Raw genomic sequence first — 20,621 nt, 5'->3', positions numbered from 1 at the left:
TCCATGGCTTGTTTGGTGCTTTTGAACAGTAGGAGCTGAATTTCACCATTTGCTCAGCCGGGCTACTGACCCTCCTCAATTCTCCCTCAGTAATAGGTGTAAATTAGGGATCTCCAGATTCCAATCTTTTGGTAATCGTGGGTACCGCCCAGGTTTCACCTTCAGCATTCACATAATCAGCTCTCGTCCTACTAGCTTTCCCCCAAGACCGGTATGGAAATAAGGATATATGTCTGGAAGGGATCAAATGCTTTTGGAGACAAAAGTAGGTACCAGGAACATTGCTGAATGCTATCATCTCCCCATGATACTTTTACACAAAGCATTCTGTTTCTCTTTTGGCCTGACACAGTTTCTGCCAGATAAAATCCCGCAGGCCTACTTGTTTTAAACAAGGACCACGTTCTCTCCTTCTCTTCCTCTCCCCTCTCCCTCTCTGTATGGAGAAATGAAGTGTAAAATTAATGCTTATTATTCTGAACTTGGGAGACGGAAAAAGAGACCTGAGGAATCTCTGATTGGAAGCCGTGTTTGTTCATCTCTGAATCAACAGATCCGTAAGCAGATTGAGGGTTTAAGGAGAGTAACGCTGGAGGGCAGGCACAGTGAGGGGCAGAAGTCTGCTTTATATGTCAAAAATGAGAGGGATTGCCTATCATTCACCTATTAGGTTGGTCTCTCTTCTAGGTGCCTGCTGAGCTGGCTCTTCTGCTCCTCCTTTCCATATTTCTCCCTAGCAGACAGGGAATAAATAGGGAGGAAATAATGAAGATCCCCCTTCATTTCAAGTTCAGCCACTAAATTGCCAGCACTATTAAGATGACTTGGCCTCCTTGTAAGCAATCTTCTCTCGTTCGAGCCAGCCATCCTCCAAGGACCTGCTGGTTCCTAGATTTCAAGTTTACTATTGATTGAATTATCCTGTTTAGATGGTTCTTTCAAGGTGGTGGAGTACATGGATCTCTCTATCTCTGTCCCATCTTCATAATAATTTTGTGAGATGGGGCAAGCTGTGAGATGGGAGAGTAGGCAGTTACTCTAGAGGGTTTCAGGTACTTGGAGAACTTGGGTTTCTAAGAACTGTGGAAAACTTGGCTCCTGAGTATCATTGTCTCTATGAGCCTCTCTGCTTGACATGTAGACATCAGTCAGCATGGCCATTTACTAAGAATTCAGGGAATTCTAGACTTAGATGACTGCACTACAGGATGCTGAGCATTTGTTTATTTGTTAGATTTGTATCTTGTCTTCCACTCAGGAGCTCAAGGTGGTATGCATAACATTCTTTCTTCCCATTTTCCCCACAACCACAACCTTATAAAGCAGGTTGGGCTGAGAGTGAATGGCTTGGTCCATCCTACCCTGTGAGCTTCTGTGGCTGAGGATGGACTTGATCTCCTCAGTGCCAGTCCAAAATCATAACCACGACACCACATTCTAATGGCGATTGGGTAACATTTGTATTCTTATGGTCATAGGATAACATTGAAATATCTTGTGGTAGAGCACATGTCTGGTACACAGAACCCCCAGATTTCAATCCTCAGCTGGTGTGGATAAGGCTAGGAAAACCTTTCGGCCATTACTGTTGGTCAGGTTGGCAATGTGGCCGATGAATAATCTGATTTAGTACAACTCAGCTGCCTAGGTTTTTGCGTTTCTCTCTTTGGCCCTTTTGGGAAATATGAAAAGGCAAATATTCCCCATGCTGATCCATAGTACTTTCTGGTTTCTTTTTCTTCTTTCTCTCCCTCTTTCTCTCCCTCTACTTTTGTGTGTGTGTGTATGTGTGTGTGTGTTTCTTGTTAGATGGTTTCATTGACATAGAAAATATATAATGGACTCCTGGGGGAATGCAAAAAAAGAAAGAAAGAAAGAAAGAAAGAAAGAACAGTGAGAAGAAGGCCTTATAATTCAGAAGTGGATTTGCAAATCAAAATGTCTTGCCTCTCTGGGATGAATTTCCACATCTGTGGGAACCTCTTATATTTGTATTATTTTTTGTTTGAGCTTTGTTTGGCATGGCTTTAACCGTTTGCAATACTTCCACAGTCTGTCTAAAAGGGCATACAATTAGCGTTATCCTAAAATGAGAAAACAGGGAATATAATTCCCCCGGGTGTATTTGGTTGTTTGGCTTATGGTGAGTGCTGATTGTGGTGTAGTTGGTTAAAGATTGTGCTGTGGAGCATGAAGTGTGTGGGATTAACCCTTCCTCAGCCATGCAGCCACAAAGGAGTCAGCCCTATATACTGTATTCCTACCACACTTCCATGTGCAAAATAGGGCAATAATACTGCCTTACTTTGGGTGGGAATATCAGCAAAACAATGTAAAGCATGCAAAATCTGTTGCTTATTGAAAGATGCTGCTTAGAGTCTTGTTTTTACTTTGAGCTGTGCTTCTACCCAAATTTGGGACTAGTTATGCATCATTTTCAGCTGACCCCTGTGCTGGGTTAAATTATCCCATCAGCAGATCTGTGATTGGTAGCTCTGTGGTTAAGCCCATCTCTCTGGTTATTGCTAACCAGAATATGAAATATTGGCAATTTGCCAGTTGAGTGCAAACCGAAAACGACAGCTGCTCCCTATTTGCATATTTAACCAAAGAGCTGTTAGCTGTGATTAACAGAGGAATGAAGAGGTGATGTGTGCATTCACACTAACCATGCAGAGTGGCTTAATGTGTAATGTGGATATGCCCTGTATCTGCTGATTGCATTTTGATTCTACCGTAGAATAAATCTTGAAGCTGCAAGAAAGCCATGATTTGAAGCAGCAGTACAAAAACCCACAGCCTGGGTCTATCATTTTTTTATTGCCCCCCAAATGGGTGAAACCAATACTATTGGCCCTTTTTTGGCATGTTGGGGGTTGGGAAGTTTTAAGAAGCAAAAGGGATCCTTTACACATTTACACCTTTAATGTGCCCATTTTATCCCTTACAATTTCCAGCCCCTCAGCCCCCCAAAACCTGGCCCACTTTTTCTCTTGCAGCCCTTGTACAAAAGTATAGGGTGCATTCCTGAACTAAAGTTGCATGATGCAGCTTCTTCTGATTACAGAGACCAGAAGAAGACTTCTGGTTTGAACTTGGCCTGACCGAGCCAGCGAAAGCCACCTTACTTTAACATTTACTGTTTGGAGAAGACAACTCAAAAGCTCGCATTGCAATGTGATACAACAAATAGAGTCAACGGCAGACGTAATACTTGCCTCTGTAGCTCTCAGCAGTTTTTGCAGTTCTGTAGGTTCTTCTTCATATGGTGTCTCCTTAATTTTTTTTTTTTTGGATGCGTTAGAGTCACTGTTGACTCCTGGCCACTGCCTGGACTAGTCCCTGCAGTTTTCTTGGCAAGGTTTTTCAGAAGTGGTTTGCCCTTGCCTCCTTCCTAGGGCTGAGAGAGAGTGACTGGCCCAAGGTCACCCAGCTGGCTTCATGCCCAAGGCGGGACTAGAACTCATGGTCTCCTGGTTTCTAGCCCATTGCCTTAACCCAGTGTTTCTCAACCTTGGCAGTTTGAAGAGGTGTGGACTTAAACTCCACGTGCTGGCTGGGGAATTCTGGGAGTTGAAGTTCACACCTCTCCAACTTGCCAAGGTTGAGAAACATTGCCTTAACCAGTACACCAAACTGGCTCTCTCTTACATTGGGTTGTTCTAATTCTTAATAATGGGATTCAAGAGCCTTGGGAATCTTGCATCACTGTGAGATTGGAGGGGAATTGCTATATATGGCCTCTCCATTGTAGGCTTGTGTCAAGGGGGTGAAAATAAGGTGCAAAAGACTGCGAACACCGAAGATTGCATTGAAGCTAATCTGCCACTCAGAACCGGGGCTTGGCTTTGCTCACTGCAAAGCATTTTGCAAATAAGGTTACTGCGCCCTTAGGAATAGCGCTACATGATTATGTAACATTATTCCCAGGGATGTTTCTGAGTGGAAAATGGATGCATTTATTCACACCTCCCCCTCCCCAAAATTACCAATATTCTCTGTTCCTTTTTTGTTGGGGGAAAGGTCGCTCCTTCCCTTGCCCCTCACTCTACACCCTCCTTCCCAGCCCCGCCCCCAGCAGCTAACCAACCTTGGGGAAAAGAAGCTCTTCTTAGCATCCTTGTAGATCCAGATAGACGCTGCTGCTCTTTGTATTGTGTTATCTGTTGGAAGCCTCTTCTGCAGAAGATTTTTCATGTATTCTCTACAAGCTGCAAGGAACTGAAATGACGGGTCTAAAAGCAAACATGAAGGGGGGAAGAGAATTATCATTAACAGCCTGACTTAGAACTGAGATGTGAAAATGTCATTGGCTCCAGCTATCATTTCTGGACTCCTGATGTTTTTCTACCATGCCCACTTCTATTTTTGTGATGTCAGTTGCAAGGGGGGCAATCCATTTCAATGGTCTCATGCACTTCCCTTTCCCTTTCAGGGTTTGCTAGATGTTGTTTTTTCCTTCCTTCCTTCCTTCCTTCCTTCCTACCTACCTACCTACCTACCTACCTACAAAGAGTGGAGATATGGTATTACCTTGTGTGGTTTTGGGAAACCAGGACAGTGTACAGGTAGTCCTCACTTAACAACCACTCATTTAATGACAGTTTGGATTTACGACGGTGCTGGGAAAAAACCTTATGACCGGTCCTCAGACTTACAGCCTTTGCAGTGTCCCCATGGTCATATGATCACAATTTGGGTGCTTGGCAATCAGTTCGCATTTATGACTGTCGCAGCGTCCCATGGTCACGTGACTGCCATTTTCGACCTTCCTGGCCAGCTTCTGGCAAGCAAAATCAATGGAGAACTGCATGATTTGCTTAATGAGCAAGTGGTCTGCTTAATGCCCACAGTGATTCGCTTAATGACCGCTGCAAAAAAGTTCGAAAAATCAGCTCAGACTCGCTTGATGACCACTTCGCTTAGCAACTGAAATTCCAGTCTCAATTGTGGTCGTTAAGCAAGGACTACCTGTAGTCTACTAGAGGGTAGATCACACTGTCACTTTCATCCAAGTGGAAAATAGAAGTGCCCCTCAAATTTGACTGGAGGCTGTACACCCTGAATGCACTGTACAAGCGTTATGCCGTACACATGCTTTTGTAGGAAGAGCTGTGTCTCTGGGTTTCCAAAAGCTGCCTGAACTGGCATTTATGATTTCTCACCGAATATTGCATTTCAGACGCTAATCTGCTGTGTCACTAACAAGTTGTATCATTTGAACCTTGCAGAGGAAGGCATCAATCATGAGTGCAAGCTGTGTAACCAGATGTTTGACTCTCCAGCAAAGCTCCTGTGTCACCTGATTGAGCACAGCTTCGAGGGGATGGGAGGTACATTCAAATGCCCTGTTTGTTTTACAGGTAAGACAGCCGGTCCTAGACAAGTACTCAGTGTGCATGGCTTGATCCAGAAATGACACACAGGGGAGTTTTAAAATACGGTATTTCTTTTCATGCAAGTTAGGAAGGGTGGGGGAGAAGAAATCTTAGCATGAAATAGAATATCCTCTTTCAAACTAGAGATATCTGAAAGACAAACTCCTCCCCCCCTTTCATTTTTCACTTTAGGTAATTTTTTCCATCATGGACTCAAGTCTTTCAATATCCATCTATCTATATACTACAAAAATTCTCGGGTCTGTTTAATACTTTGTAACCTTTAACTGGGTGAACCAGTGCGTCATAGGCCAACAGTTTTTGAACCAAGGTACGTCAAATGGGCTAATTTACAGAATGTGTCCAAAATCTAGGACCCATGGCTCCTGTGGAATTGGAATTTGGCAAATTTTACAAAACATTTTATGACATAAAAATGATCATAAGACATTTTATGACATAATACAAAATGTGATAAGATATTTCCTGTGGCAACTCCAGGTGTTTGACTGGACTATACAGTTCAGCATTGGCTACTTTCAACTCAGATACATCTCTCCCTAAATTTTTAAGAACTTTTTCAGTACATTAGAAGCTCTGCCATTGTTAAAGGCATTAAGGAATCTGGTAAGGAAATATCTCTGAAATGATGACCCAACAGGCCATGGGTTGTCTAGTGATTTCTAAATGTGTGTAGTAATTTATGGTGTGGGATAAGGATTGCCCTCAATATGGAAAATGAGAATTGCAGAACTTCTTAGCTTGAACTGGGCCAGTTCTTCTCCAAATAGTTTGGATGAAAAGTCCCATAATTCCCAGCTAGTATGTAGAGGATGCATAGGGATGATTGCTGTATGGTTTCCCTGCCCAAACTTGAGAAATTATAGTTTAATGTCCATGTACCATGTACCTATCCATACTTCAGTTAGAGATGTCAAGAAAGATGTCAATAATCTCTTCCCTGCCTCCCTCCGTTTGGCATACCATGTCAGGTTTTGCTTACAGTTTGTTGAATAAGCCATAGTGGTCTGGTTTGCACAGAATGCTAAACCATCAACAGGCTACAAAAAGTGAGTTAAGAAGTAATACTAAGCCACAATCATCTCATACTATGTTTTAGCATTGTGAACAAACCTAGCCTCTCTTGTAAATTATGGTTAAAAGATTAAAAAGTAATGGTAGGTAGCATTAATTAAGTTTAGGTTGGTGCAGATAGGTCTCTGTGCACTGGAGGGACAACTTTTAGGTGTCACTCACTAGGTAACCTGCCTTATTTGTGGTTTTGTTTTAAAGGTAAAAAAAAAAAGTGGACAAGTGCCATGGAATTGACTAGACAGCTCTCCTTAACTGCACTGAACTTTCTGTAGATTTTAATTGTAAACTATTAGGGGAACCCAGTGAAGAGGAGCCATAGATTTTGGGTTGAATCCTCACCATATGGGTCCCACTGAAATCAGTATGAAAAAAAATTGCAACCTCTAACTAAAACCCTGTTGGCTAAGTTCCCTCATCATGTTAAGCCACACGATTGTTGGTTCTATGTGTTTTGGCTGAGTACAATTACGCCTCCATCAACTAATTTATGCAGTGTGGCATTTTGTTTAGCATGTATTGGTTGCACTTATGGATGATCTCTGGTGGGAGCGGGATGGGGTTAGTGCATCCATCCTGGCTCTTCTTGACCTCTCAGCGGCTTTCGATACCATCAACCATGGTATCCTTTTAGGTTGGCTCAGGGAGTTGCGGGTGGGTGGCATAGTTCTGCGCTGGTTCACCTCCTTCCTCCAGGGCCGGTCCCAATCGATGGTGATAGGAGATGAGAGATCCGACCCTTGACCCCTCTTGTGCAGGGTTCTGCAGGATTCGGTTCTCTCCCCTCTCCTATTTAACATCTACACAAAACCACTGGGTGAGATCATCTGTCACCACGGGATGAGGTATCATCAATATGCTGATGATACTCAACTGTATATCTCCATCCCAGGTGAGGTAAGTGATGCAGCGGCTGCCCTTTCTCAGTGCCTGGGGGCTGTGGGGGCCTGGATGGGGAACAACAGGCTTCAGCTGAACCCTGGTAAGACGGAGTGGCTGTGGGTTGATGGTTCCTCTGCTTCCGGGAAATTGTCATCTTTAGTTCTGGATGGGGTTGCACTACCCCATTCAGATTTGGTGTATAACTTGGGGGTTCTCCTGGACTCACGACTCCTGCTTGAAGAGCAGGTGGCAGTCGTGTCCAGGAGGGCCTTTGCTCAACTTCAGGTTGTGTGCCAGTTATGCCCTTTCCTGGAACAAGAAGCCCTCCGAACAGTCACTTATGCCCTGGTCATCTCCCGTATAGATACTGCAATGCGCTCTACATGGGGTTACCCTTGAAGAGTATCTGGAAGCTTCAGCTGGTCCAGAATGCAGCTGCGCGGGTTATTCTTGGTGCCCTGAGATCGACACATAGAACACCTTTACTGCATGAGCTGCACTCGGTGCCAGTTTGCTTCCGGGTCCCATTCAAGGTGTTGGTTATGACCTTTAAAGCCCTACAAGGCATGCGGCCAGGTTACCTGAGGGATGGTCTCATTCCCTTAACATCGACCCATCCTACCCCGTCATGCAGAGAGGGCATGCTGCTAATCCTGCCGGTTAGGGAATTCCACCTGGTGGGGTCCAGGAGGCAGGCCTTCTGTGCAGTGGCACCCACCCTGTGGAACATTCTGCCCCCAGAGGTAAGGCAGGCCCCCTCACTCCTGGCCTTCTGGAAGAACTTGAAAACCTGGTTCTGCCACCTCGCTTGGGGTGGGAGAGGTAATAGCTTGTCTTGGGGATGGCTGGCACCTTAGATCTTTCCCACCAAATGAGAATGTTGCCCCTTGGGTTTTGTATTTATCTTATTCTTATTTATTGGTTTATTTATTGTAATTTATATTTTATGATTTTAATACTGGTTTTATTGTAAACCGCCCAGAGTCCCCCTTTCTTGGGGCAGATGGGCAGTAATAGACGTTTGAAAAATAAATGCATGTATGTATGTATGTATGTATGTATGTTCTGGGTGAAAGCAGCCAATTGTGGCTTGATCAATCAAACACAGCTAAACAAACCCTTGGTCTAGTGTTACATGTGGTATCTACGTGAATCTGACTTAATTTGGATCAGACCCTTCATGTATTATTTTAAAAAACAAATGGAAAAGAAAACGAAGGCCCAACCTATTTTGGATCAGTCCATTGTAGAAAAGACAAGTTTGCTGGGGTCATGTTTATACCAAGTCAAAGGTACAGACATTCAAAGAGGGTATCCATGGTTATGGTGGCCATTCTCTGTATCTCTGACCACATTCTTGTTTTCTTTTGTCATTTTCCTTAGTTTTTGTACAGGCAAATAAATTGCAGCAACATATCTTTGCTGTCCATGGACAAGAGGACAAAATTTATGATTGTTCGCAGTGTCCACAGAAGTTCTTTTTTCAGACTGAACTTCAGGTATGCCTTTTTGTTCTTCTGAAAAGGGTTGTCTACAAATTCCTTTTGCTGTATCTGCTGTGATTATCTGTGAGAAATGAATAAATTGTGAACAGGTATCAAGACAATCTCCCTCTACATTCCCCTTACTCCTCTCTGTTCCTGTAATAACAGAAAAGTCTCTTCTCCTCGAGTGCAAATGCAAAACAGAAGAAGGGCCCTTCTGAACCCGGGCACCATAAATAAATAAGGCCCGACAAGTTTAATCACTCGCTGTGAGGATTTCTTTTGGCAGTGTGCACTGCAATGCAACTGAAGCACAATGTAAATAATTTCTTCCCATTGTTTAATAATTTAAGGAAGGATTAGCATACAAAAACTCAACCATCATGTTCCCATTCTTCCATTGCTTTCCTTTCTTCCTTTCCTTCTCCCTCCCCATCTCTTTTGGAATGCATGTGGTGTTTGAGAGAAAGGGACTGACACCACAGTGGTTCCCTATCTGAGAGTCCAAAATGTTATGTATTCATATTATAGACTGGATATGATTCAAAACTCTGGAAGTAAGTTGTGGTAGGATGAAGCCAGAAGCATAAGGGCCTCTCCTCGAAGCCACAAGCTAATCCTTCCTGTTGGGCAGAAATTTTGGCAAGTGGGAAGTGCTAGAGCAAAAGCTTTCAGATGGTCCTGGAACCAAAGGTGTAAACCTGAATTGCATCATTTGAAGAGATCCCAGGGTTGCTCACAGCCTCTGAAGTCCCTGGATGAAGCCCACAAAAAGTTGCCACTGAACGGCAGCTTTTATTATGACAGAAGGGAAGAGAGCAATCATATTAACTGAACTGAAAGAATTTAAGTTGAACCACAAGTGAAATCAAGTCAATTTTCGTTTTTGTTTTAGCCCCAGCCCTTTCTCAACCCCAACTTCATTTGCTTTTATGAGAATGGTATCTGGACCAGAAAAAGTCATGCATCCTTAATGTAAACTCAAAAAGCTGGAGGGTGGGACAGGATGGATTCCCTCTAGAGATTAACAAGATTGGGGCAGATGAACACATTCCTTCTCTGTCTCATCCAGTGCCATCTGGAGAAGGGTGAAGCTACACAGAAGCATGCTCAAAGTTTCTCTTCACTCTGCATTATTAAACCAAGTTAACCTGATGTCTCCCTGGCTCCCAGGTTAATACATGGATTGGAATGCAGGATTTGGATGTTATGTCTCCCTAGATTTTGCAGTGCAACCAAAGCTTCAGATGAGTAGATATTTAAAAAGTGAAATTTAGGAGAATAGACATTTAAGAAATGGTACATTTTGTTTGGAAAAAAAATGAAAAAAGCAGATCTTCACACATTGCAGTTAATGTGGAAATGGAGCCAAGGTGTGAATGAACATGTGTGAAATTAACATTAAAATGGACTGACCTGTCCATCTCTGGTCATATACATATGTATAAACCAGGTTTCACCTGGCACCCTCCATATATGTTGGACTGCATAGCTAACTGCTCTGGCTGATTTGGAATTCTGGCAGTTACAGTCTCAGCACACCTGGGACACACCAGGTTGGAGAAGACCAGCCAAGACTTGTTTCTGCCAGTTCAAAGATGAGGTGGGAAGCCTGTGGCTCTTCCACCTTGGTCTATAGATTCAGTTCACATGATGAAACCTTCCTCTGTTAACTAACAAATGCTAAGTCCTAAACAAAAGAAATGAGTTGATGGAGAGAAGTGGCCTTAACAGAGACTCTTTATGTATGAGGATGCTGGCCGACCCTTACCCTGGACACCACAGTAAGAAGCATTCAGACACATGGAAAGAGATAAAAAATAAGGGAATGAGAAGAATTCAAGGATTGGAGATTGAGGGAAGTGATGGGGGATTTGACTCTTCAAATATGTGGAAAAAGTTGGGATCTTCACCCCTTTGGACCCAAAACCAAAAAGATGCTTCTGAGCATGAATGAGTCTGCATGATACGCCTGTCAGCACCTGTTTAAAGAAGCTGTGTGTTTTCCCAGGCTTGCATAGTAGACAATTAAGTCAAGGACAAGACGAGTGCTTCAGATATGTCACTCTTTTGGCACCTCCTTAATTATGTATTTTCCTGGGATTGCGCAGCTACTGTGTGAGGCCTGGAAAAGATACAGCTTCTTGAAGGAGGCACTGACAGGAGCGATGGGTGCACTTGTGCCTGCTTTGAAGAAATGTTTTGGCTTTGGATTGGAAGCACTGCACGTCCCTATTGAAAGCCCACTTAAAAAAAAGAGAAAGAGAGAGAAAGAGAGAGAGAGAGAGAGTCTATGCCTGTTTAATGTCTCCCTAAACTGCAGGATTAGGTTAATGTTATAGTAACCTAAAGTGCAACAATGGGTTGATGTCACAGGAAGGCAGGTTCCATAACTGAGAGACATGGTGAGCTTCCCTTTGCTGGAGAGCCACCCCTTCTGGGAGCTTCAGATAAAACTTCTGCACCTTGCAAGGTGGTGGACTCTGTGGCCTAAACAGACCCTTTCATCTCCAGGATCCCATCTGAGCACTGCTTTCATGGGCACAAAGATAGGTCTGCAGTCTGATATGGTATAGCTGACATGGGTTTTCCATCTCTTCCATTGCATGACCATGCAGAGCCATGATGGCCACTTTTATTGGTTGCCCCACGCCTAGCATATTCTTGAGGCACATTGGGGGATGGCATTGGTCCCTTCAGTTCCTGGTTAATCATTATTTAGAAACATACGGCAGTCTTGGGTCTACAACAAAACATGGACTAGCCCAAGTGACCTGGTTAAACTCTTCTGCCTTTGCAGCTTTGCCATCTATGTTCCTTGAGGTTGTGTTTTGTGTGGGATTTTTTTGTTTTAATCCTGCCTTGCCATTTCACGGTAGGGGTGTCAGTGACAGCTGCAGTTCGTGTTCCCCTGATGCTCCTAAATACCTGAGGCCAGCCTCTGGCACAAGAACTCTGGGTAATCCCTCTTGGATGCCTGCACCCTCCTGTTCCAGCAATCTGTGGCTGAACAGATGTGATTTTGGCTCTCAGTAAAAGGAGAATTTCAGAGAGTAGGCCCTACATTAGTTGCTGCTGAAATAGCCTCCATCAGACAAGGGTTGACCTTCAGCAAGCAGCCGGCTTCGAGGTGAATAACTATTTCATTTTTTGCAAATTGCTCTGGCCCTCCTGGTGTTGCACCATCCCTAAATGCCTCCGTTCCACCTTTGGTTTTGTTTTTTAAAAGAGTTTTTGAGAGATAGCCCCCAACAGTCTCTTTCCTGGCCTCTCTCGTTGTTTGTATGCTATGTGACTTTAAAATTCTTCACACTATCACTCCAGCTTCATTTCAGTCTCTTAGCTTTAGAAGCTATAAACCACGATGCACTTAAACTTTGCAAACAATGGCTGGATATATGCATATGTGTATCTTTTCCCAATTCCCAGACTGCTGCCTCTTCTCTCCTGCTATCGGGCTGTCGAAGGGAAGGTTGATCTTTTCACTTTGTTGATTTTGTGTTCATTCTCCCTCCCAGGGATTTTCTTCCTTCACCTTGTACTGGCAATCTCATTTGCATAAGTTACAAAAGTTTTAACTGTACCTTGTTAATATTTGAATAAAGTTAGCAGATTTTTTTTTTGGCTCAGCTTGGTTTCTGTGCTGTGAAATATCCTGGTCCTCCCCCCCCCCCACAAAAAAAATCAAGATTGTGGTTCAGAAATGTTGATTTATTTTTTATAAAAATGGGAGAGAGGTCCCCCTGTCCCCTTTTCCTTTTTGTCTTGCTCTAGTGGCCACAGATAATTTTTATCAAGCAATACTTTTTGAGGAAAAGTCCTTTATTACAAGAGTAGTAATTCAGACTTGCAAAGGGACTTGATTCCAAGTTGAGGATTGTGTTGTTCGTGGTTTGCTATTTCTTACAATCAATGTAAAATGCATCAGATAATTTGGATGCTTACACCCACTCGTGCATATATTGGCATCATTTCATTTGGATGATCACCATCATTTTGTTAAAAAAGGAATAACTTCCGTGCTGTTAAGACAACCCTGTGTAGGAGGAGGAGGCTTCAACTGCCACCATCTTAATTTTCCCCCGAATTGATTTTACTGTGTTGCTAGTTATATTAGCTTCTATTCTTCCAAACTGGGCAGGAGAAAAGGTATGGAAGTGCAGCTTCCACCAGACAAGGGACTCTGTGCCCATGGATCAGTTGCAAGGACATTTGACCTATCAACCCAGTGCCTTGAGCCCCACTGCTCATAAGTGGATATAGACTTACTTTGGTGGACATCCTACAGTCACAGGATCTGACACTTCCATCAAAATGATGAAAGCAGCATGTGACATCGCAGCGCACATACAAAAGGGGTGGAACTTATACCACGGTGGCCTGATGCTGGCTGTGTTATTTGGCTCTGTGGATGCTTCTACTAAGAGCACTGTACGCTATGCCAGTTTCATCATGTTTGGAAACCCATCACTAGAGAAAGGAGTCTTCCAATGTGAATAATTAGAACAAAATAGCACCTGCTTTTTTTCACTTGTGTTGTTGTTTATGGGAGGCCCATTGGGAAACCATTATTCCCCCACCTGAAAATAATAAGGTTTTATGAAACCGTGATCAGATACATGCATTTATGGAAGGTGAATGTTATCTCCCGAAAGTGAATAGAAGAAGAGGTATTAGAAGAGAGCTGGTGAATGTTAGATATTTTGCTGCTATAGCATAAGATCTAGTGAGGACTTAAAATAGCTGAAATGGGATAGCAGTTTCTGCTAAGCAAATAATTTGCTATACTTCATGGAAGTGTATTTGTCCACAAGTAGAAGGACTTTACCATCACTAATTCTAGATTACATTCAATGACCTTGGGAACATGTTAGCTCTTGAGTTAGTTTCAAATGGATGACTCCTTATTGATATGAAGGGAGGGAGGAAAACCCTGTACTTTTGTATAAAGGAAGGACAGATCCCTCATAAATTGGCTGTAATTTCTTTTAAACATCTCCTTAGGTAAAGGTAAAGGTTTCCCTTGACATTAAGTCCAGTCGCGTCCGACTCTAGGGGGCGGTGCTCATCTCCGTTTCAAAGCCGAAGAGCCGGCGTTTGTCCGTAGACACTTCCGTGGTCATGTGGCCAGCATGACTACACGGAACGCCGTTACCTGCCCGCCGAAGCGGTACCTATTAATCTACTCACATTGGCATGTTTTCGAACAGCTAGGTTGGCAGGAGCTGGGACCAGCAACGGGAGCTCACCCCATCACGCGGATTCGAACCGCTGACCTTCCGATCGGCAAGCTCAGCAGCTCAGTGGTTTAATCTGCAACACCACAGCAGCTGCTTAATTTGCTGGTTGAATATAATTCATTTGAAACCTTCACTAAACCCTTCACTAAAAGGAGACGATTCCTGCCTTCTCAGAAATAAGACCCACTTTGATCAATGGGCTTACTCTTAAGTAAATGATTGGAAGCTCAGAACAATCTTTTAATGGTCAGTTTCCAGACTGATAAAAGCAATAAAAAAGAAAATAAGGAAGAATCTGTCCTAATGTATGTTGGGGATATAGATTGTAGATAGGAAATAGTTTGATTGTAGATAGGAAATAGTTTGATTGTAGATAGGAAATAGCTCAGTTTCTATCATCCTTGTAACCGCATTCCTTTCTTCTCAATAAATCTTGTTAAAGAAACCCTGAGAATCATGCTTGGAAAGGAATTGCTTTTGTTTTTAAGCAGAGGGCAAAAGCCTCAATAGATCCCATACTCACATGGTGCTGGGACCATAGAACAGTTGTTGAATCCTTAGGAAGCTGTTGACCATGCTTCTTGGAGGTGGTGAGAACTGTGACCTAAACATGTCTGGAAAGTACTTAGTTGGCCAAAGTGACTGTAGAGGATCTGGCCATCTCTTGGGACTACCTTCAGTGAATGTGGATGCCAATTAGCCAGCTGAAGATTGTTTCCCATAATTGTATTGCTTCTAATATAAAAAGGAGTATTAGGACCAGGACAAACATTAAATTTCATTTCATTCTCATGTAATGAAAATTAAACATGGTTAACATACTTGTTCATCAATTCTGCATTTTATATTATGTTAAGAATTAAGTTTGGCCACAACATTTGGAGACTGTTAGGGTTGTGCTCAAAACTTTGGAGGACTACACATAAGCCTTGGACCTCAGGTTGTGTACCTCTATTATCTGCTAGGAGAGTGTCAGTTAACTAAGATCCATAATGAAACTGTAATCAAGCAACTGTGCGTGTGATTTATTGTGAATTGCTGTTAGCCCCTTAGGGATCCCTCAACTAGCTAAGCAAACAATGGCCTTATCTGGCTGACTTGGATTGTCAGACAGCCTTCTCCTTGAGAATAAGAGGTGTATATTTTAAAATACAGTATACTATTGTTTGTCACTGTAGCTATAATCTTCTTGGATCCTTTATTAATTTTCTGACTGAGTCAAAGTGATAAAGCTGGCAGGTTCTCAGTAAGTAGCTGCACCAGGCCAATATTTGCTGGCTTGGAAGCTAAGTCTGGTTGGGCCTGATGAATACTTGAATGGAAGATGGCTATCGTCATGATTGATGAAGAGCAGAGAACAAAGTTTTATTTCAGCTTGTCAGTTCCCAAGATCAGTTGCAACTATTAAGTTTGGAACTTCACAACCAGGAGAGCTGTTTCCTTTCTTATGCACGTATTAAAAGTAGACTTGGAGTTTCTGTGCTACATCCCATGCTCTATCTGGATGGATGGTACAGAGATGGGCCTTTTCTATCACGGCATCTAGGCATAAGAACGTCCTTCCAAATTAGAACCTCCTGGCTCCATCAGCTTCTTTCGATTTAGCTTGTTGAAGGCATTTTGGCTTATCTGACAGATATAGACAATACATTCCCAATGGAATGAGATCTGCTACTCAGTGAATAATATTGTTTTGCTTTTTACAGTATTGCTATTTTTAGGTTAGTTATTTTTGTAGGTTTGCTGTTGACTATGATTATTTTTAAAATAGGTTATGAAGGTTACATGTTATATTCTACAACTGCACTTGGTCATTTCTCTTGTTGAGAATTGGGGGCAGCCTTTTCTTATATCTCCTTTTCCCGCTGAGTTCCCAATCCATTCGCTTTGTTCCACAGGTCTAAATCCTTGCAGAATGGACCAGCCTCTGTCTCTGTAGATCTACGTTGGTTTTATTTCTTGGCACACCAGAGAGATACAAGAACCCAGGAACTAGATTTTTTTAAAACAAAAGAAATCTGTATTTTATTTTTTTAAAGATAACTGCTAGTTTAAAAATCAGGAATGTGGTAGCACCTTTTCCAACTAACAAATTTTATTAAAAGATATAAGCTTTTTGCGTATGTATCCCAGTGATTTTAGATTTTGTTGTCATATTCTAGTAATTTGCAGCCTTTGGGAAAAAAAAATAAGTCAAAGGGAAGAATAAACTGAGATAGTTGCATGCACACAGACAGCACTGAGGGCATTTAATCAGAAGGGTGGACCCAGACTTTCTTAATTATCTGCAAAACCGCATTAAGCAAATTGTGAATGAGTATTGTGGAATTGCAAAGATGCTCTAGGAGAGCTTTTAGTCTATGAGTTTCCTCCCCCCACTGTTTTGTGACGAGCCATCAACTAACCACTGAAATATTTGTGTTTAAAAGATTAGTTCCCACTGTTTGCTTGCATGCTGCTAATCAAACCATTTCCTTTGAAATGATTGCAAGCAAGGAAAGCTAACTCAAGGGATAGAACAGCCAAGGGATGGCCCAGGTAAGCAGGAAGGAAGCTACCTGCCATCTCTTCCTAGCACAGGTGTTTTGTTTGATGGCTTGTGGGAGGCAATGAATTTGGACCTTTTTCAGTGCTGGAGGTAAGTCAAACCACCAAATTGTTGGAGCCAACTCTAGAGGAACCCAGAACCATCCAAAATAGCATATTATGGGGAATGTTGCCCCTGAAAGTAAAATCTTGTGTGTCTTTTCCAGCCAAAGACATAAGAGAATTTGGTGCCACCCCTGAAAACCACAGATTTTGTATCTAGGGTCCTGCATCAGTTTTATGGAACATTACTTTTCTAGGAGCCCCACTGGACGTCCAAGTTTTATATGTCCAAATGCTGAACTCAATGCTCTGGAATAAGTCAACTGAGTCATTGAAAATTGTGCTCCAAATGCTAGTGTCGTGGTTCCAAGGCTCCATTTGTGCAAAAGCAAGCAAAAACTCCTCCTAATTCTAAATAGTGCAAAGTAGCAGCTTGTTCATTAGTATAATTTGTGTTGCAGTTTACAATTTGTGCTTGGCTTAGAAATTGCACCTCAAGAGATGGCTTGTGTTTGTTTTTGGAAACAAACCACAAACGTGTCCTAAAGTGGATGGAAGGCATGAATTCAATACATAACTTCTATTAGGTTCCATAAGCAAGCGGGATCCCTGTCCTCCATTTCACTTGCCCTTAAAGTCCATCTCCATGTTTTCCATAAGGGAAGGATTCCCTAAGATCCACTATCATTTAGGTAAAGGTAAAGGTTTCCCTTGACGTAAAGTCCAGTCGTGTCCGACTCTAGGGGGCGCTGCTCATCTCCGTTTCAAAGCCGAAGAGCCGGCATCTGTCCGCAGACACTTCCTCCGTGGTCATGTGGCCAGCATGACTCACGGAACGCCGTTACCTTCCCGCCGAAGCGGTACCTATTGATCTACTCACATTTGCATGTTTTCGAAAACAACTCATCTTGCTCTTAGAAGGAGATAAGAGCTGGTGTAACCAATTCAGGGTTTTTATTTAAAGAGGATTATTACAAAGGGGCTTGGAGCATTTTATTTAATTTTTAATTATTATTAGTTATAAAGCTAATAAATCACAAGGAAAACAAAATCTCTTCCAACCCTGTTGCTGGGTCTCAGTCAGGCACCATCAGATAATTATAACTAACATTAATTAAAAATTTACAGTGCTCTAGGCATTTAACTTTCACTTCTAGTATGTTTTTGGCTGCAAATTCTTTATATGTTAGAAGGCATCCTGCTTCTCTAGAATTTTCAAAGCTTTTAAAAAACATTTCAATGGTTTAAAAACCCTATCCTTTCACTGTAGCCCCTTGTGTTTTTTTTCAAGGTGTTTTTTCCCATTCTTTATGATTAATTATTCAATTCACTTTTTAAACATATGCACATATCAGATTTTGAATTTAGTTTAGAAAGTAGAATTGACATCCAACTTTGTAAATAAACCCTCAAAATTAGCCTGCAAGTTGTATCCTGTAGGCTCTTTTTCTGTGATCTGCATGGAAATGCAGGTCGCTGAGCTCTTAGACAGCCAGAAGAGTTAAAGATAAATCACATCTAGCTGACTTTGGCTGATCTTTGAAAACGTCTGAGCAGGCCCAGACCTGGGTAGGAGACCAAAAATTATAGTTGTAAAAAAGTACAGGTAGTCTTTGCTTAACGGCCATTCATTTAGCGAAGGTTCAGATTTACGAAGGTGTTGAAAAAAACTAACTTCCAACCAGTCCATGCACTTACTACTGTCACAGCATCCCTGCAGTCACATGATCACAATTTGGGCGCTTGACAACCGGTTCACATTTACAATGGTTGCAGCATCCCATGATCACGAGATCACCATTTTCAAATTTCCCAGCCAGCTTCCCACAAGGAAAATCAATGGGGAACCATGTGATTCACTTAACAACTACCTGGTTTGCTTAACAAACACAGTGATTTGCTTAACAGCCACTGCAAAAAAGGTCATAAAATCAGATTCACTTAATGACTGCTTTGCTTATTAGCCAAAATCCCAGTCCCAATTGTGGTCAGGTGAGGACTACTTGTATCCATTTTCAGGGAAATAACTACTGTTATTTGCTTCCTTTGCAATAGAGCCCATTTGCTTGGTTGCCATTAATAGAGTTGTCCCGATGAACAAATATATACACATACATATCCATACATAGCTTGGCATTATAACATGTGTCAGATCCTAGCAGAAAGCGGGTGGGCATGACAGAAGGAAACCAGGTGGAAACCATAGACTGAATTGTTGGTGCCTGTAAGTGTGCCCAAATATGTGTGCTGAAGTGCCTAGATTTTCTAACACAGCAGAGCTGGCATCAAGAAAAGGGACTTGCAACCAGAAAGAGAAATGGGAAAGGGATAAGAATGTAGAGCCAGCTTTCAGGATTGCCCATTGAAACCTATTGCTGCTTGGCATTTTATGCCTCCAGGGCAAAGGTCCAAACAACTTTTATGCAGGCACCTTGCCATCCCAGCAGATGGGCAGGAGTGTATGCTGCCAAGAGACAATGCGCAGCTCCTTGTCATAAACGTCCAAATGTCTGGCCCGAGCTGCAGAGCCTCCAGACGCAGCGGCACAGACATAACTCGCTCTTTCTGCAAACACTACGGTGGAGGTGTGCAATAAAAATATACACACCAATAAATATTCTCATTAGAGTCCAGTTCAGCCTTTTTCTGATGATAGGTGTATTTGAAAAGAAAAGGGGAGGGGGAAGGCAGGCATTTGCAAAGAGAGAGCAGCTCGGAAATCACATATGTGATTCAAAAGGGTTTTGCAGAAAGATTTCCTGTCACTCGTACCTAGAGAGTATTGAACAGAGTTGAATTTTCATCCGTTCACCGCACCACGTGAAAATATTTTAAGTAATTATTTTTATTTATTTCCTTTAATTTGCCCCTGGGGCTTTGGGCTCAGTAAAAGTATGTTGACAATCGCCATATGAGTATTTGTTCAGGATAGGCACAAAAGCATCCAGATTAACTCACAGTTATTCATTGCAGTTCACCGTTCTGCTCAACTTTCCAGTTTGGATGGCCCATTCAGTGTTGAGCATCAGTCAAGCTGCTGTACAACTGAATCTCTAAATCAAAGCTTTGCACAGTCCTAATCAATAGCAATCTTATATCAGATCATACCTTGCATTGATCTACCCTTTCCTTTTCTCTCTGAATAGTGGCAGCTTGTTATGAACTTCAGTGGAAGATCCCTCCTTTGATCTGTCTTTCTTCTGCGACCAAGGACTGAACCTTGTAACTTCTCCGTTCCAAGTGTGTTAAAAATATAATATTTGCCTAGTCACCCAAACTGGAAAGTGACTGAACAAGGAAATACTGGCTGCCATGCTGTGTCTAGCACATCACAAGAGAGACCTATATAACACACATGGTAGAGGATCCTATCCATATAAAACCCTAATTAGGAGAATATGCCTTAAATAAACTGCATCCCCTGTCATGTGGAAGGCCCAAACCTACTACCATAGCTATATTTGGAAAGAAAAGCTGATGTGGTAGAGTTGTAAATCTCTTCCAGTTTATCCGATAGGTTGATTACAATCGTTTCAGATATGAGGGCATGTATTGTAGATGTCCATCTCTGCTCATGAATGAAAATCAAAATTTTAGGTGTTTGAGGTGGCCACTGCTTTATCCGTGATGAAAGCACATCTTCATTTCAACCCTTCTATCTTTATGATTCAAAGACTAGGGTGAACCTTAAGGTAAAGGTTTCCCTTGACGTAAAGTCCAGTCGTGTCCGACTCTAGGGGGCGGTGCTCATCTCCGTTTCTAAGCCTTGGAGCCGGCGTTGTCCATAGGACACTTCCGGGTCATGTGGGCAGCATGATGACACAGAACGCCGTTACCTTCCCACCGAAGCGGTACCTATTGATCTACTCACATTTGCATGTTTTTGAACTGCTAGGTGAGCAGGAGCTGGGATTAACAACGGGAGCTCACCTGCCATGCGGTTTCGAACCGCCGAC

General features: G+C 42.4%; 1 protein-coding gene across 2 annotated transcripts in view; it reads left to right on the top strand.

Annotated features, from left to right (window-relative positions):
• The window catches only part of ZNF423 (zinc finger protein 423), a 239,053-nt gene that overhangs the window by 197,806 nt on the left and 20,626 nt on the right, over window positions 1-20,621 (top strand). For both annotated transcript variants that reach the window (XM_063312809.1, XM_063312810.1), the window contains 2 exons: window positions 5,232-5,363; window positions 8,736-8,851. In XM_063312809.1, coding sequence (XP_063168879.1) covers window positions 5,232-5,363; window positions 8,736-8,851 — 248 coding nt within the window. The remainder of the gene's footprint in view (window positions 1-5,231; window positions 5,364-8,735; window positions 8,852-20,621) is intronic.

This window comes from Candoia aspera, chromosome 11 (assembly GCF_035149785.1).
Source record: "Candoia aspera isolate rCanAsp1 chromosome 11, rCanAsp1.hap2, whole genome shotgun sequence".
NCBI classification, from domain to species: domain Eukaryota; kingdom Metazoa; phylum Chordata; class Lepidosauria; order Squamata; family Boidae; genus Candoia; species Candoia aspera.
The sequence above is the reverse complement of the archived record's forward strand: the minus strand, read 5'-3'. Positions and strand labels throughout refer to the sequence as shown.